The sequence below is a fragment of the Pavona decussata genome, unplaced genomic scaffold (assembly GCF_977016875.1).
Source record: "Pavona decussata unplaced genomic scaffold, jaPavDecu1.1 SCAFFOLD_114, whole genome shotgun sequence".
Lineage (NCBI taxonomy): Eukaryota > Metazoa > Cnidaria > Anthozoa > Scleractinia > Agariciidae > Pavona > Pavona decussata.
In genome coordinates, this window is record NW_028145528.1 from 4,921,641 (window position 1) to 4,939,320 (window position 17,680).

The 17,680-nt window shown below is 40.1% G+C and overlaps 1 protein-coding gene and 1 long non-coding RNA gene across 2 annotated transcripts; one reads left to right on the forward strand and one right to left on the reverse strand.

The window, feature by feature from the left end:
- Positions 1-1,337: 1,337 nt before the first annotated feature.
- LOC146470349 (uncharacterized) lies at positions 1,338-2,246 on the reverse strand. Its single transcript, XR_014867017.1, has 2 exons — positions 1,809-2,246; positions 1,338-1,473 (listed from the first exon to the last, which is right to left on the reverse strand). It is a non-coding gene; the product is annotated as an uncharacterized LOC146470349 (long non-coding RNA).
- A 6,176-nt stretch (positions 2,247-8,422) lies between these two features.
- Positions 8,423-16,922, forward strand: LOC146470350 (5-hydroxytryptamine receptor 4-like). Its single transcript, XM_085121986.1, has 3 exons — positions 8,423-8,510; positions 14,514-14,746; positions 15,099-16,922. The coding sequence occupies exons 1-3, from the start codon at positions 8,485-8,487 to the stop codon at positions 15,890-15,892; spliced, it is 1,053 nt and encodes a 350-aa protein (XP_084978112.1). The 5' UTR covers positions 8,423-8,484; the 3' UTR covers positions 15,893-16,922.
- The last annotated feature ends 758 nt before the right edge of the window (positions 16,923-17,680 follow it).

A 17,680-nucleotide genomic window follows, 5' to 3' on the forward strand; every position in this document is an offset into this window, starting at 1 on the left:
AAAATCAGAGAATTAAATCTGAAGTGTAGATTTTTGTGGTGGAAGGAAATCCTTTGCAGGGGCAGATGACATCATCACCAACTTGGCAAAGGAGAGTGATCTTAGGATCCAGGTCATCAAATGCACTCCCTAATCCAGTTTTGACTAGAAATATGTGACTCTCAAAACCTCAAAAAGGTAGGGCTGGGTGGACAAATGATTTAAAGTGAAGAAATCTGCTAAGGCAGCTAGAAAGTATGAATTGTCTCATTCTTTATGATAGCGATTGAGAGGATAGTGTGCCCTTTGAATAGCCTGATCCCTTGTGCAAGTTGTGTGATCACACCCACTCTGTGCGATGTAATCCACACAGACTGTGGGAGTGATAAGCTGTAATTAGCAGGACGTTGGGGATGCACCATGAGAAATATGAAGGGGGGGGGGGGGGGAGTCCATAAACAGCATTATTTTAAATTCTCAGGACTTATAATTTTAATACACTGTTGAGTCACTGTCAGGTCATAAGAATTAACCCAAAAATTAATAAGGGGATGGTGTTTTGCTCTGACATCAAACTCTCAGGAAAAGCCAACAAAGACATCAAATTATATTAATTATTATTACTTAGGAGAATTACAGTAGCTGTAGCTTTCAGATTTTGGTAGTGAAAGGGTTAGTAAAAGTGGACAATACTTAACAGAGACTTCTCAGAAGATGGAACACATACATGTAGCTCACTTTTTCCTCCCCCCCCCCCCCCCCCCATTCCTTCCATTCTGATCATTAATTGAAACTCAGGAAGTACAACATTTGTTATAGTTGCAACTGCTTTATTTTCATAAACAGAATATGTACTGATTACATGTGGGTGTGGTTGCTTTGAAGAAGAACATTTCAGTTGGCAGTATGGGAAGTGATTGTAGTTTTTAAGTGATCTAATTTTCTGTTTGTCATCAGTGGTAAGTGAATAGTTGCGAGGCAAGACTGTGGATAATTGACAGGATAAGAAAATACAACTTTGCAATATCAAGAATAAGAGCCAGCCAATTACCGCTGTGGTTTCCCTGAGCAAAATAGTATCAGTTTGCACTCTCAAAACAAAAGAACAAGTGTGGTTAACGGGAAGTTATGAAAGGTTCATGTTTTTCCTATCCCTTCTAAAACAAATGGAAAAATTATTATAGTACTTCCTTGATTTAATTTAAGAGCAAGAAAGACATTTGACTCTCTTACTACTAATTCAATATCAGTTTCATGGAACTGAGCACCTAGTTTGAGTTTATACAAAAACCAAAATAAACAACTTTAATGTGTACAAGAATAGCTGTCAACCTGGGAATAACAGAATGTTTTAAAAATGAGCTTTTCAATCCAATTTATTGAATTAATGAGCTACAAGTGCAGTATTAAATGACACAAAGCTAACTTGCAACTGACTTGAAATATTTCTCCTGTATTCAAGCATTTCCAATGTGCATCTCCCTCAAACAGAACCTAAACATCAACAAAAAAACTCTTTAACTTGACTAGAAAACGATGAAATCTAAAATATTTTGTAAATTCCTATAATTAGTTTACACTGTAAGGAATCGTTTTGGTCCGCGGTGTACAAGTTTGGAACGATATCTTTATTGTGCATATTATGTTACCGACCACATGAAGTCACATAACAACAAAGCTGGCCTACTATCGTCCGTATTAGCTTGTAATTTGAATATTATCATGATTAAAGATTACTTTAAGAAATTTGCTCCCTCCTCAAAAAACAAAACACACTACAAACTGTTTAAAAAGTATGCATGCATACACAAAGATTTGAATTCTCTCACCTCCTCGATTGACAGAGCCGTCGGAACTTTCGCCGTCCACCGACAGAACAAAACCCTTTCTACTTTTAACATTTATCACAGTAAAAATTTTACGTCAACCCAACAAATCCGCTATTACAGCGGAACATTTTCACACATCTACAGTTGCGAAGGATCGAAAAAATAAGATGGTGCGTAGGAAAAATTCGATCGCTCCTAAACTTGAAAACTTCTGCAAAGTTTCCTAGCGCTTAAAAAAATCATTGCTATTTCTATACGCCATTCTGATACAGGAAGACGTATAAACACTGCTATTTTTATCCAAATCTCTAAAACAAAGCGAAGACAACTAAATTCGCCCCTCCGGCCGCCATATTTGTTTGTAAAATTTAAGTTCGCGCGTGTGTAAGAAGAATCTGGGTACTAGCACAAAGATCAACCAATCAGACAATTGTCTCCCTTGCTTTGGTCAATGGCAACAGATGTAAATAACACAACGAGCCAATCAGAATTCGAATTATGTAACCGGCGTCAAGCGCGGGAAAACGTGTGCGGCGAAAACGCAATTGGTTTTGGTTTCGCTTCTCATTGGTTGTGAAATTGGCGCGAGTTTTGTTAACCAATCACAGAGCGTAGTAATGCAAAACCAAAGCAAACGCGAATTACGTTCGACAGTCAATTGAAAACCGCTCTATCCAAAAACGTTCAGTCAAGATTAATAAAAAAATATCGGCTGGTAATAATTCGGTAAGAAACATTGGCAAATTTTACCAAAAACGATAAAAAAGGGAGAATAGCCAAGCAAATACCTGCAAAAGATTACTCGAGGTCAAGTACAGTCAAATAAGACATTATTTAATGTAACAATCTATTGTTATCTGGGGAAAACCAATTTCAAGAATACCTGACGGAAGGATTAGTTTCCTGCATGAGAAACAGTCCAAAACAGAACACCCGCTGGTACCAAATTTATACCAGGAGAAAACAGCGATGATCAGTACTACTATACTAAAATAAGTCCGAAGAATCCTATTTTCAGCATTTTTGTTGACACTTGAAATTGTGGAAACTTTGCGGGCAAAATTCTTTTCCTGGTACATCGAAATTTACAATGAAAGTTACACTAAAGAAAAGCTCTATTCTTGTGCTGAAACTTATAAAAAATTCAGCTTGAGTAATTTAAAAGCCAGCCTTTGACGGAATAAAACACATAGGGAATTCTTGACAATTTTTTTCAAAAAATTCCAGTGGTCACGCAAGGACAAGATGGCATGTCTCAATAAATTATTTTTTGTGTGTTATTTTTACCGGAGAATTATAAACTTCTTGTTCCAAAACTAAATCTAATGATCTAATAAGTTTTGTATTGTTATATATACCTTAAATAAAATAAGTCTAACTAGGGAGATGTAACCCCAAATTTGAAAAGGTCAAAGTGTCATGTCACCTTTCTGCTCGTCCAGATCTCAAGCAATTTTTTTCATTGTCACATGGTGCATCTAGAACCAAGTATTTATGATATATCTTACTAAATAAGAACTTGTTTCAATAATAATGCTAATTACAGGCGTTAAAATCACTTTTGGGTTTGTGAAGCTGTGCAAAGCAGGCACGTTTTCTAGATCACAGCCTGTCAACAACATGCCGACTGTTAAACTCCTCGCGTGTGAACACTTGAAAATGAGGAAATATTTCGAGGCAAAATCTTGTCCTGGTACATCGAAACTTACAAAAACAGTTATACTTGAGGTACGATCTGTTATTTTACTACAACATGTAAGAAATTTAGTTTGGGTATAACATTTATAGACAAATTTTTTTGTGTATTTTCCTCGAACTGATATCGCCAGTGGTCACGCAAGTACTAGTTAAAACATTTGAAATACATTTAGTTTGTATAATATATTTTCCCTAGAGAATGACAAAGTTATCGCTACAATACAAAATGTAATACTCTAAACAGTTTTTCATTGCTCTGTATTCCTATACAAACAAGACGCATATGTGCGTGAACTTGGGCTTCTTTCCTGGCATACCCAGCTGTAAACGCCAGAAAGTTGACATGATAAAATCTCAGTTGTCATTTGTTGATTGTTTTACAGCATAGTACAAGCAAGTATATTGAAAGCAATGTATATTCCTGGTCTAAATTGTACCCTCTGGTTCTGACAGTAAAATCCGAGCTTTCAACCTATGTGTGCATCTTTCTGGCCAACAGGATTTAGCAAAGTGGGCAGGGATATCTTGTGTTGGCTTCATCTCCCCCTCGCAAAAGTTTTTGTTTTTTTAAATAAGGGAATTCTGATTGAAATTGGTGTTTCGTGGAAATTTCTGTATGAAATTTGTCCTCGCGTCACACAGGCGAAATTTGATCCGTCTCCAGTGCATGCGTTTGTTTACGCAAGATTACGCAGTTGTCACGTTTTGGCAATTAAAATAGAGAGAAAAACAGACAGAATGCTTTGCTAAAGGAAAAATTTATTCAGAAAAGTCTTTGTTTACGCCTAAGAAAGAAACGCTTATAATTCTAAATGCGAGACGAGAGACGCGAAGGCGATTTGAAGGAACTATCAGTCCATTTCGAAGTGAATTTATCAACCCGTGCGTGGCACGTTTTTCAAATTTTCGCTAACACTGTTCAGAATATAAAGAATCGGTCAATTAGAATAGTATTTCAGTACAAATTCACGATCAAACCTGTAATTTTTCAGCCGCTGAATTCCCAGAAGTGCTAAAAAATTTTGTAGAAAGTTCGTGGCCTGAATAAGGATTTGAGATGTCCGCGCTCCGCTAACTCGTCGCCTGGATAAAACAACAATTTGTACTCGAAGCACAGTTTTTTCGCCGTTATTTCTCGGATTTCCGCTATCGAAACTTTTGAGTATTCCCAAGTAGTTCTTCTTTCGATGTACCATTTCGAAAAGTTGTGTTTTCCTTCGGAAAACGCGAAAATCGTCGACTAAAAAATGGCCGACCCATGCAGCGAACAAGATTACCTGCGCATGCGTTTTAAGGCCCAGACGGCGATTTGTGACTGAATGAGGAAAAAAAAAAGAAAAAAAAAAAAAAACGAAGCGCAATTTTCAACTTGTTCTCCCTTTGGGAAGCCCAAGTAAAAATTATTCACAGATAGAGTGAGTGATAACTTATCTAAGTAATGCCACAGCAAAATTCGTAAAAGCCGATTGCCGTGGCATGTTTTCCGATAACGCAACGTCAAATTTCATTATTGTACTTCACGCAACTAGTACGTTTTTTACTGTTTACACTAAACAGAAGAGTGACAATTTGCTCAGTTCTTAAATGAAGCTTTATGAAATAGCGACATTTTCTACCTCACAGTCGATAGCTAGGGTTAATGACCGTTAATGACAGGTTTACGTTTTTATAACTACAGTGTAGTGTGTCGTATCCGAGTTGTATTTACCTGCCGCTTCGATACCGCTGATATGAGATAAAATTCCATTTTGCCCGGCGCTTTGGCATATTTTCGAGTAGAAAGTTTCATCTACACCTGGTATTGCTCACTGAAGACGAAACTTCCATCAAACAAACGCTGCGGTATTTTCATCTTTTTCGCAGGATTCAACACTAAAGGCTGGTTTCCATATAATCGCGGATCGCAGATCGCAGATCGCAATAAGGTCTGCGATCGTCTGCGATCCTGCGATCGCGATCGCAGACGATCGCAGAAGATAGAACCATGTTCTATCTAAGGGCTAGTTTCCATATGATCGCAGACGATCGCAGACCTTATTGCGATCTGCGATCACTCGGCTCCGATCCGCGATTATATGGAAACCAGCCTTAACCCGTGTAGCGTTTGTCTAAACGACCTTTATCGTAGCTAATTAAAAAGCATTTTCTGAGTCTTTTTGAGTATTTTCTTCCATAGTAAAGAAAATAACATTGATTTAAAGCTGTTTACAACGCATTCAACTTGTTAATAGATACATACGTTTCCTGGAATAATCCCTAGATCCCAGGCGCTTGATTTTTCCAACCGGCCCTCAAACAATGTTAGTGAATAGAGGACAATGAATGTAGTTATAAATGCGGAGAGAAGAGGAAGCGGGGAAACTATTGTTTTATCTAAGAGGAGGGTACCATGTGGTATAGAGACGCAATACTCTGGTCTTAGAAGGAAAGGTGACTGATAAAACGTAAACAAAAAAGAAAAATAATATTAAAAAACCGCAATGTTCTCAGCAATCATTCTATCGCTGTGGCTACTTTAATTTGAACGAATTTTGAATCTCGTTCAGTACACACATACCCCTGCAGGTAAAAGGTATTCAACAATAATCCGAATTATTTCCGCACTACAGATGTCATTTAACAGTATCTGCAAGCAAAGCAACATGCCGTACCTCTAAGGCCTTTATTCGATTCACCATGATGATGATGATGATGATGATGATGATGATGATGATATGGCGATGGTATGATGATGATGATGATGATGATTATGATGATAATGATGATGATGATTATGATGATAATGATGATGATGATGATGATGATGATGATGATGATGATGATGATGATGATTATTATTATTATTATTATTTTAGGGCGTATTGAGGCATCTCTCGACCCCTTCCGACTAAACTAGATGTCTACGGTCTCCGTTGGGCTACGGCGGCTAGCTTCGTTAGGCTAGGCTAGGCTAGGCTAGCTTCGTTAGGCTAGCTTCGTTAGGCTACGGCGCGGGCAGATGGTCAGATTTTTGTTCGACTCATCCTTTCAGAATATCAAATTCCATCAATGTAAAGATCATCGTAGCTTGATCAGAAATATCACCGCTGTTTGTATTCCATCAATGTAAAGTCAGTAAAGTCATATGTCCAATCAACAACATCAGATGATCGATAACTTTACTAACATGCGCGCGCGAGGATTTATTACATTCCACTGTCAGTTTTGTCGTCAGCAAACACCTTCTTGGCGTTGGGACCTGGATGACTGGAGATACATTTCTGGCATTCACCCAAAGAAACGCAGGTTGCTGTAATAGTACGAACTTTGACCGCAAACCGGACTCGTCGTCTATCAAGGACGAAAATGAGCACTGAGCCATAAATGCAACCGAAAATATGTAGAAACTGCAAAATATGACATCGCGGAAGAAGAAATACAAGGCCCGTTTACACGTTAAAAGAGAAGGAACGGCTCGGTTAGAAACAAGTACCGGTACCAGACGAAATCTCCCGTTTACACGTAGAAATTCTGTAATGTACCTAACAGAAAAAGGCACGGTACTTGAGAGCCCCTTGGAACGGGTACTAGACCGTTTACACGTTGTTTTCTTCGAGACCGGTAACGATAGAGCCCGCAATAATTAAACAAAACTGCTTCGATTAGTTGTTCATATGCGCTTGCACGTACAGTACACTGTGCGTATCTCCGACTATCATAGATTTACAAGCACTTTTCTGGTTTCTTCTGAAGAAGAGGACACGAAATTCACGTTTGACAGCGCGAGTGATTCTTCAAAGAAATGCCTCAGTGAGAGAATGTACCGAATTACGAGAAAAACAAGGCTTACGGTTCTCCTATTAACAGCCCTTGTATCGCACTTCACAGTCGAACGGAGCTTGTGGCAAATTCCAAGAACAAGCGCTTGGTTTGATCTTAGCACTTACCGCACTTACTCTGACGATCAATGGTATGCTAAACAACTGACGTGGAGTACTACGGGCTCAGAAAAAATGTAACAGAACGGTACCGAAAAAAGGGCGAGCGTTTACATGTTGAAAAGAAAACAAAAATGTGGGTACGGAACCGTTTTTTATCGGTTCCGTTCCGAAAGGGGTCCATAGCCGCCTATGGACCTTTTTAGGAACGGAACGGATAAGACTTGAACGGGTCAAGTACCGTTTACACGTCAAATTTTGTTGGAGCCGTTCGTCTTTTTATCCGAGCCGTTCCAATTTTTTCGGTCGTGTAAACGGCCCTACAGTTTCTAGTATCGAGCAAACCACTCCAAACCAAGAACGCACATTGCTATCTATAACCATAGGCCTTATCACGGTTTTCGACGCCATTTTGACGAGTAGGCAAACACGTCTGAAATAACAGTGTTTGTATGGAAATCCGATGTCAAATAATTTTCAAAAAACACCGCTTCTGAAAAATTCATGAATTGGAAACTTTCGGCGCTAGGAAAACGATTTTAAGCAAAAAAATTGGAGGGATGTAGCTGTGCCAGAAAGCGTACAGTCGTGTTTTGAACTTTCCATACATTTGTCTGTATGCCGAACCAGCCGTGAACTGCTACTAAAAATAGTTCGCGGGAAAAAAATACAGGGAAATGTATGGAAAGTTCAAAACACGATTGGACGCTTTCTGGCACAGCTACATTCCTCCAATTTCTTTCTTAAAATCCTTCCCCTAGTTCCAAAAGTTTCCAATTCATGAATTTTTCAGAAGCGATGTTTTATGAAAATTATTTGACATCGGATTCCCATACAAACACTGTTATTTCAGACGTGTTTGCCTACTCGTCAAAATGGCGTCGAAAACCGTGATAAGGCCTATTTTGCGTCATTGTTTATAAATGGCAAGTTTAAAATAGCTATGTACACAGTGATGGCCATATTATGCAAACAACTTTGGTTATTTTCTGGTGCTCTTCTATCCGGATCGGACTGAGAAGGGTGAGGTATTCCTCGCATTAATGGGGATGGTTCATTAAATGTCTACTTTGCAGGCATTGGAACGGTAAGTGCTCATTCAAAGATACTATAGCCGTGTAGCTGTTGAAGATAAGGCCAGCCTTGCACTAAAGTGAAAGCATAATTTTCTCTACCGGCTCTGATATCTCAGCTCTGTTTATGATACATAGTCTAGGACCTGCAAATTGAAAACACAGATACCTTGTTCTTCAGCTTTTAGAATTCTCGTCTTCGCTTGTCCAGCTCAATCAGTACGGTAGTGCCGGTCACGACATTTTATTGACAGTGAGGATGAGATACTGCCATTTTTGAAAAAAAATGTATTAAAATTCCCTATGTGTTTACTTCCGTCAACGCTTGGATTTTAAATTACCCAAGCTGGATTTTTTTATATATTTCAGTACATGAAATATAATATTTCATGAAGTATAATATTTGCTACAAATTTCGATGTACCAGGACACGATATTTGTCCGCAAAATTCCCACAATTTTAAGTGTCAACAAAAATGCTGAAAATAGGATTTTTCGGACTTTGAAAACTGCATGTAAATAAGAATCCTCCAGCAATATTTTCATAAGACCGTATTCTCAGAAGAATGCCTAACTTAACTTCAAAAGATCGTTTTAATACGCTAAGCCGTCTTCCTTCCCGAGCGATTTGAAAATGCACCAAATCGCGTCAAAATTTAACGCCGGCTGCGACGCGATCACGGCATTTCACATTATGCTGGAATAGGCCTTATCACGGTTTTCGACGCAATTTGGACGGGTAGGCAAACAGGCTTGAAATAACAGTGTTTGTACGGAAATCCGATGTCAAATAATTTTCATAAAACATCGCTTCTGAAAAATTCATGAATTGGAAACTTTTGGCACTAGGAAAAGGATTTTAAATAAAAAAAATTGGAGGGATGTAATTGTGCCGGAAAGCGTACAGTGATGTTTTGAATTTTCCATACATTTCCCTGTATTTTTTTCCCGCGAACTATTTTTAGAAGCAGTTTACGGCCGTTCGCTATACAGACAAATGTATGGAAAGTTCAAAACACGACTGGACGCTTACTGGCACAGCTACATCCCTCCAATTTCTTTTCTTAAAATCCTTTTCCTAGTGTCAAAAGTTTCCAATTCATGAATTTTTCAGAAGTGATGTTTTATGAAAATTATTTGACATCGGATTTCCGTACAAATATATCTTATTCGATGGTTTTACATATAATACGCGCGGATATTTTGCGAGTTGCGTAGTATTTTTCCGAGCCCCGAAGGGGCGAGGAAAAATACGAGCAATGAGCAAAATGTCCGCGCGTATTATATGTAAAACCATCGAATAAGAGATTTATTATTCCACTACAGAAAGATTTGTTATTTTGGCTTTTCTGTTTTGGTAACAGTTTTGAAATACACCCGGCATTATCTGTCCATCGGTATATGGCGCGTACGAATGACGTAAACAACACAGAAAGCCAGTTAAATGTCTTTAATTTGATTGGATAAAATGAAAAGAAAAATGACAAGTGATTGGCATGCTAAAAACTTGTTTTCGAGCTTGCATCATTTCAAAAACTATTCGTCCATTGAAAGCCACGTTTTACAATAATTTTGTAATTCCAAAATATTCAAGAAAGTCTCAAAATCAGGGAAATGTCGTCAACTTATAGTGACAAATCCAGTTCCGATAAATCAGAACAACAAAAGTTCTTTATAGTTCATCATCACTATCTACAAGGGGCAAGATTCTCTTGAATTTCTTCTGTGGAACTGTGGCATGGCCAGCATCGGCAGTGGTAAAGGTAAACTGGCAGTTATTAAAGACAGCTCCAGTGAACAAATGTTTGCCCTCACTTTCATCTCGCTGTGGATCAGCTCTTGGCGTCAGTATTTGGCTTTCAGCGACAGATTTCTCACGTGCATCACATACCTCGATGAAGCTGCTGAGTTTCAAGGACATGTCCTTCTGCTGCTCTGTGGACGTACTGGAATAGCTGTCTAAAGACTTAAGGTTTCTTTGTCCAGCAAGTGCAATGATGTTTAAAGGCTCCACATTTTCCTTTCTGAGCGTTGAAATCATCGTCCTACGGACCGAATGGTTGGTGTGCCTGCCTGTCAACCCGGCGGCCTCGCTCATGGATTTCATAAATGAACCGAGCGAATTTTTTCCCAGAGGCTGTTTCTTGAACCAGATATCGGATGATGGCTTAACAATGGACGCCAGATAAAATGGGGAATCTGCAGCAGCCATTTCAGGCGGTCGTCTTGCCAGATATTCTTTAAAGATGCTCACAGGACAACGTGATCCGCCAGTTGCGTACATTTTGGGGTTGAACGTGCGGTCAGGGACAAATTCGTGTTCTCCAGTACGAGTCTTGCTTCCACGCTCAGTTATCCACTCAACATAATCTCTTCCTTGGGGGCCGTCTTCGCATTTTATTTGGAAGTCTCCAAACTTTACTCGGTGATGTTCGTCACGAGCTCTCCAACCAAAGAACAGGGTGTTGTTAAACCAGACTGTACGTAAAAGGCTTTGCGGTGTGTGGTATCCTAATTGTTTCTCGTCCCACAGCTTCTGAATCTGATTTTCGCTCAGTCCGAGAGCTTTGTTTGGCTTTTGCCCTTTGCCGGTACGGCGAAGCTGTTTTCGCTTTGAAGATAGAGCTTCTCTGACCTTCGTGAACTGTCTGTCTGTGAGTATACTGTATTGTTTTTCTTTTTCCCTTAAGAAGCGGTCGAAACTTCGTAACATAGACGTCAACGTATCAGGTTCATATTCGTCCCCGTTCGTCTTACGTACGTTTAAAAAAAAGTGAGCCAAAACTTTGTCCAGTTCTTGTTCTGGTATGTTTTCAATAATTCTTGTTTCGTTGACATTTTTTGCCCATCTGTAAAACACATTAAGGTCACTTTGCGTCTTTTTAGTTGTGTTTTTGTTTCTGTTCTCAGCAATAAAATTGTCAATGTCTTCGTCGTTCAGTTGTCCGCTTACTGTTTGTTCTGTTTGCTCGGTAATTGTAGCAACACCACCTGTTTCAGTAGTTTCTGTTTGTTCAGTTAAATAGTCTGTTTCTGTTAAGAGTTCGTCTTCTAAAAATTCAAGTCCAAAGGACCCAAACAAGTCAAAGTTGGGTTCGTCCAGTCCGGCCATTGTTGCACCTTTTCCTGCCTTTTCCGTCCGTATTCGCTCTGTTGTAAACCGGTCAAACCGGTTCACTACAGTGTATTACGGTCTCTTATTATATAGCTGAACTGGTCCGCGATGAAAAGGAGCATTTTAATTGGCTCCCTGAGCGGTCCGAATTTTCCTATACGGACCGCTAAGATGGACCGCTAGCGTCAAGTGTTTCGTGGTTACTGTTTCAGTTTTGACAACGCAAAGTAAAAACTGTTTCCAATTAACTTAATATAGTGGGAACTGTCGGTTTAAATCGTGATGTCGGAGTTTTACTCCAAGAGCACTGACGAAGGAACGAAAACAAGCTCTAAAAACAACAAACTCGACGAAAAAACCAAAGAAGATTCCGTTGACAAGGCCTCAGAGTACCGCGACTTCATTGAGCAACAGCAGGCCAGAAGCACTACAGAGAAAACCAAATCTGACCTTAAAATATGGGGGAAATTTTGCCACCAACGGAACGAGTTCAGGAATATTGAGGCAATACCCTGGGTGGAACTTAATCTGCTGCTCTGCGCTTTTTTTAAAGATGTAAGAAAGAAAAATGGCGACGAATACGAACCTGGAACTCTGACTTGCCTGCAACGAAGCATCCAGCGTTATCTTAATACCCACGGGTCACAAGCCAATCTCATTCAAGGTGACGAATTCAAGCTATCCCGAGAAGTCCTCAGTGCAAAAAGAAAACAGCTTGTCGTGGAGAGAGGGAAAGGCAATCGTCCACAAGCAAGCCGAGAAGTCACCGCTGTTGAAGAAGACAAGCTCTTTGCCGAAGGAGAATTTGGCGAGCACAACCCGGTTGCTCTACAGCGCACAGTTTGGTGGCTCCTGGCTTTACATTTTGGCTTTAGAGCAAGAGATGAAAGTAGAAGGCTTCAGTGGGGCGACGTCAGCCTTGAAACTGACCCGGACACAGGCAATGAAATGCTGGTCTGGAAAGCTGAGAGAGGCTCGAAGACGCGCCAGGGGCAGGACAAAGCAAGCGGTCACCGAGCATTTTATCCTACTGCTCAAGCTACTCATAACGAGCGATGTCCAGTCAAGTACTATAAGCTGTTCAGAAGTCACAGGCCCATCGAGATGAATAAACCAGAAGCACCATTCTACTTGGCCGTAAAACATCGAAGAAAGGCTACTGATGCAGTGTGGTACAAGAAAAGTCCGCTTGGCAAGAATGAAATCGGGAAGCTACTCACCAAAGCTGCCCAAAATGCTTGTTTGCCAGTACGCGTTACCAATCACTCGGTTCGAAAGACCTGCATTTCACGATTGCTGGATTCAGATGTTCCTGAAAATTACGTGGCCCAACTGAGTGGACATCGAAATCTGAAAAGCTTGGATTCCTACAAATCGGCTTCCATTCAGCATCAACGAAGAATGTCGTTAGCCCTCAGTCGCTCATCAACAACCACAAGCGAGCTCCAAGCAGTTGGCAATACACAGGCAACAACTACAGTGGAAAGTACCAGTATGACGACCACAAAAGAAGCCGGATCGGCTATTTTTCAAGGAGCAAATTTCCAAAACTGCTCGTTTAACACCCAGATTACGAATCATGATCAGCCACCGCTACGCAAGCGCCGAGCCATTTTAAGTGACGATGAAGACGATTGAAATGCAATTTTGACTACAAACCTTGACCAATAAAAAGTCGCCTTTTCGTGCGCGAGCCAATCAGAATTATTCCACGTGGTTTTTGTTTGTGAGTACGCGTCAGCATTGAGAAGGCTTTCTTGCTCTTTTTCTCGCACAACTTGATCATAAACAAGTTTCACGTGGACTAGAAAGCAACAAGCGGGAAAGCCTATATAATAAAAACCTTATTGAACTAGCTTGTTCGGTCCGTATTGGGAAAATATTGGTCTCGTCCTTTTTTTGCAAGTTTATGGACCTCGCCTTCGGCTCGGTCCATAAACTTGCAAAAAAAGGAACTCGACCAATATTTTCCCAATACGGACCTCACGCTAGTTCAATAACATATATATATTTTGCGCGTTCTCTTGACCTTATTTGGTGAAATGACATAATAGTGGAATAATAAACACTGTTATTTCAAGCCTGTTTGTCTACTCGTCAAAATGGCGTCGAAAACCGTGGGGGTGTTCATAGTAAGATCATGCACATTCTAGTTCAAGAATTTGTTAGTTCAAGGAGATATATTGTCTCGTACCTTTTAATTTTTGCCTCATTTCGTTTCTTAGAAGAATAAAAGGTAGTCAATTCACGGAACCAATGTCCGCCAGAATACGGAACGGCATCGAGTGTTGTCACCGATGACCTATCCTAAGCTAGTAAGCTTTAAAGACTTAACTTTTTTAGATTGGCTTTAATCCTTATTTGACCCACAAATGACCTGTGATGTTGGAAAAAAAAAAAAAAGAAAGAAAAAAGAAAGAAAAAGAAAGAAAAAAAATTTTAGAAAATGACCCCGAACCCGACCCCGACCCCGACCCCGACCCCGAACCCGACCCCGACCCCGACCCCGACCCCGACCCCGACCCCGACCCCGACCCCGACCCCGACCCCGACCCCGACCCCGGCCCCGACCCCGCGTTTTACTGACACCCATCCAAACACTGTTATTTCAGACGTGTTTGCCTACTCGTCAAAATGGCGTCGAAAACCGTGATAAGGCCTATTCTCGAAAACGAAAAATCTTTGGAAAGTTTTATTGTTATTTTTGTAAATAGTTCTCTAAAGGCATTCTTCTGACAAAATATGAGGAAATCCGAAATTTTAGTTTTGACCGCGAGTTCTCGATATTCTCAGGCAGCCGCTCTTAAGTGTCGAGAGAGAAGTACTGAAATCAATAGCATTCAACCAGATTCGCCCTGATTGCTTAAGACTCTCGCCTGAGAAAATTCTGATCAATTCGCAGGGAAACGATGGCCAGCATGAACAACACCACTACCCTACCCCCGACAGGAATCTCCAAGCCACCGTCCAACAAGAACCTCGACCTGACCCTTCAGGTGTTGTTCTGTTTGATTGCTGCAGCTTCGTTTTTGTTCAACTTGTTGTTCTGCATAGTGCTTGTGAAAAAACCTTCCATGCTGAAGAAACCGCATAATATTCTCCTATTCAGTTTAGCTGTGGCAGATATGCTAACTGGTGAGTTCACTGATATTATATAATCCGAATTGTGAATCATACACCGAATACTGTATTTTGTTGCCCTAATTCAAAGTTTCATTGAAAGGGCTCTTATTCGGAGGGGGGGGGGGGGGGGTAGCCTGCGAACAAGCTCTCTTGAGCTTGCTCGCAGGCTAGAGGGGGGGGGGGGTGGAATAGCAATACTGGGTCAACAAAGAAGCGAAGATCCCGAGTACGAGCCTTGCACGCCTTTTATAGACCAACGGAAGGAGTATTGACTGTTAAGTTTTGCAGTTTGCGGTCTGTCGCTTGCAAATTATGACTCAAGATCAGTACCAACCCTTAGCAGTTTCCATTTATTTTCTTACAGGAGTCTTCCTCGTAGCTACGCCAGGATACGCCATTCCCAAGTCCTCTTACCCAGCCCCTTCCGGATTACGTGGCCAGATCTTCTGCCGCCTGCTAGCAAACCGCTATCTTCTGTTTGCAATGGGAAAAGTTTCTATCCTTCTCGTAGCATGCCTCGCGATTGAACGATGGTACTGCGTGCTACGACCAGCCCAGTATAGGATTAAGTTCGCCAGAAAGCGTGTTGTTATCTACATTATAGGCATGTTTGTCGTAACTTGCATTCTATCCATGAACAAGTTTTTTGAATACAGCTTAGCTGGGGGAAGATGCGTCTCTAAGAAAGTTCACTACGGGAAGCACGGCACTCGAGCTTTTGTTTTTGCCTACAGTTTTATCGCATTTTACATTCCTTGTTTTATAACATGGCTAACGTTTGGTCATATCAGTTTAAATTCTCCGTCCTACCCCGGGGAAGGTCACCAAAGCACCAACAGAAAGAGGCAACAGAGAGTGCTACTGCGCATGTGTGGTATAACCGCTGTTGCCTTGACGGTGTGTGGTTTTCCCGCGCAAACGAGTTATCTTCTCAGTCCTTTTGGCATCACGAAGGTTGTAAGCCCGATGCATAAATGTTTCAACGTTCTTGCGTTGTTTAATTCTTGCATGAATCCATTGATTTATTGTTTTACAAACAAGGAATACAGAGAGGAGTTTAAAAAGTTGTTGGGTTGTAATAAAGGCATCGAGGTGACTCCAGTGATTGAATTACGAGAGATACACAGGGACAGCCAACGACAGTTGACATTTAATTAAGTAAAATACCTTTTAAAAATGTTGCCTTCTGTGTTCCCAGGTCATTTTATGCCCTATTATGGGTGTATTTGTGTAAGCTAATACAAAATGATCTATTCAAATAAATATTCTTTAGCTGAAAATTAAAAATTGCCGAAAATGTTTAGGAACAGAATCTTCTCCTCCAAATTTACGAGCTGCTGTTGACTTTCCTAAAATGCTAGGTGGCCTTTTTTCGCGCAAGAAAAAGAAAGATTAGTTGTTTAGTGTTGCGAACGTTTGAGGTTACCTTTTGCTAAAGAAAACGCTAGTTTTTCTTCACAATTTAATCCGAATTTCTGATGCGGCTAATGTCTTTCCCAACAGATATATATTCAGGCTACCGATTAATGACCATATAGCGTTTCGGAAAACTCTGATTTCATTTACACACAAAAATACAAAAAGTAATATTAGGTGATTAATGACTTTTATGTTTTCGGAGTCTAGCGTTCACGGAAATTTTCTGAAGACAGGAAACGAAAGTGACGGTATGAGAAAAACAAACTGATTTCATTAGTGACGCTGCGTGATCTAACCTCTGAGACAGACTCGCGATATTTACAGTTTCCATTGGTGGTTTGGAATGATTAAGTTATTTCAGTTGTACTATTCAGATAATTGTGTTCTTATTTATATTATTGTTATTTTAATGTCTGTCCTGCAGCGCACTGAAGAACACATGTACAAAGATCTCATTCAATTTTTAGAATGCATACAATGTAAAAAGTTGTTAAAAAGTTGTAAACAAATGTATACATGATATTTGTTATTAGAGTTAACAGAGAAATAATACTTATTATTAAAAACTGAATCATTGTATAATGCAATTCAAGGGATTTGATTGGCTTAGCGGCCATGGTATATGAGCCATTATACCATGCCCGAGAAATGGCGACCATTAAATTGTTTTCCGGTTGTTCTTGCACAGCGAAATCAGTAAGATCTAGCAATATTTCTTGATTGTTTTCAATAAAACATTTATTCCACTTGCGCTTGTTGGATATGAGATGATTATAGCCAGCCAACTCGGCGCTACGCGCCCCGTTGGCTATCTATCATCTCATATCCAACGCGCGCTCGTGGAATAATTGTTAAATATTTCTGGTTCCGGTTGTACAAAAAGCGATATCGATCCAGTGGATAAATCGCTGAGCGGATAAAATGTATTGAAACCAATACACTTTATCCGCTGGATAAAGTTATCCCCTCTTTGAACAACTGGATCCTGAGTATTTCTGATCAGTACCGAATTCTACACGCTTATTTGAAGTAATTGTCGCTAGTCAAGTTTGCGTATAGTTCGCGAAGGAAACACAACTCCATTTCTTTTAATTTACTTACTGTAAAAAGGTCATCCTCTGTTAAAGAACCACTTCAGTGTTAATTGAACTGTAATTTGTCATTGCATTATAATACCCGCTTTAAAAAAAAGAGTAGTAATGTGCAAAAGTGAGCATGTTCAAAAGAATTTGTTGTACTGGGTTAATTATAGGTAAAGGCGGCTAAATCAATCGACCACGTACGTGAGGTAGTTACACCCATTCACTTGGAAAAGGGATATTTACGATTTTTGTTCCAATAATTGATCTCATTCACCTCACACTTTTTTTGCTGTCAAACTGTACCTCTTGCTGGACCAAACGTTTATCAGCAGCTCTGAAAATCAATCGTTCACTAGCTATTGACCGGTACAATATTGCTCTAATCCACGGTGAGGGGGACTCCGGTGCATACTAGACCGGCCTGACCAATCTATATGAAAAGCGG

Coding starts and splice junctions, on each gene's coding strand:
- LOC146470350 (XM_085121986.1), top strand. CDS start 8,485: ATGTCTACTTTGCAGGCATTGGAACG. Junction 8,511..14,513: donor ACTTTGCAGGCATTGGAACG/GTAAGTGCTCAT, acceptor ATCAATTCGCAG/GGAAACGATGGCCAGCATGA. Junction 14,747..15,098: donor TGTGGCAGATATGCTAACTG/GTGAGTTCACTG, acceptor ATTTTCTTACAG/GAGTCTTCCTCGTAGCTACG.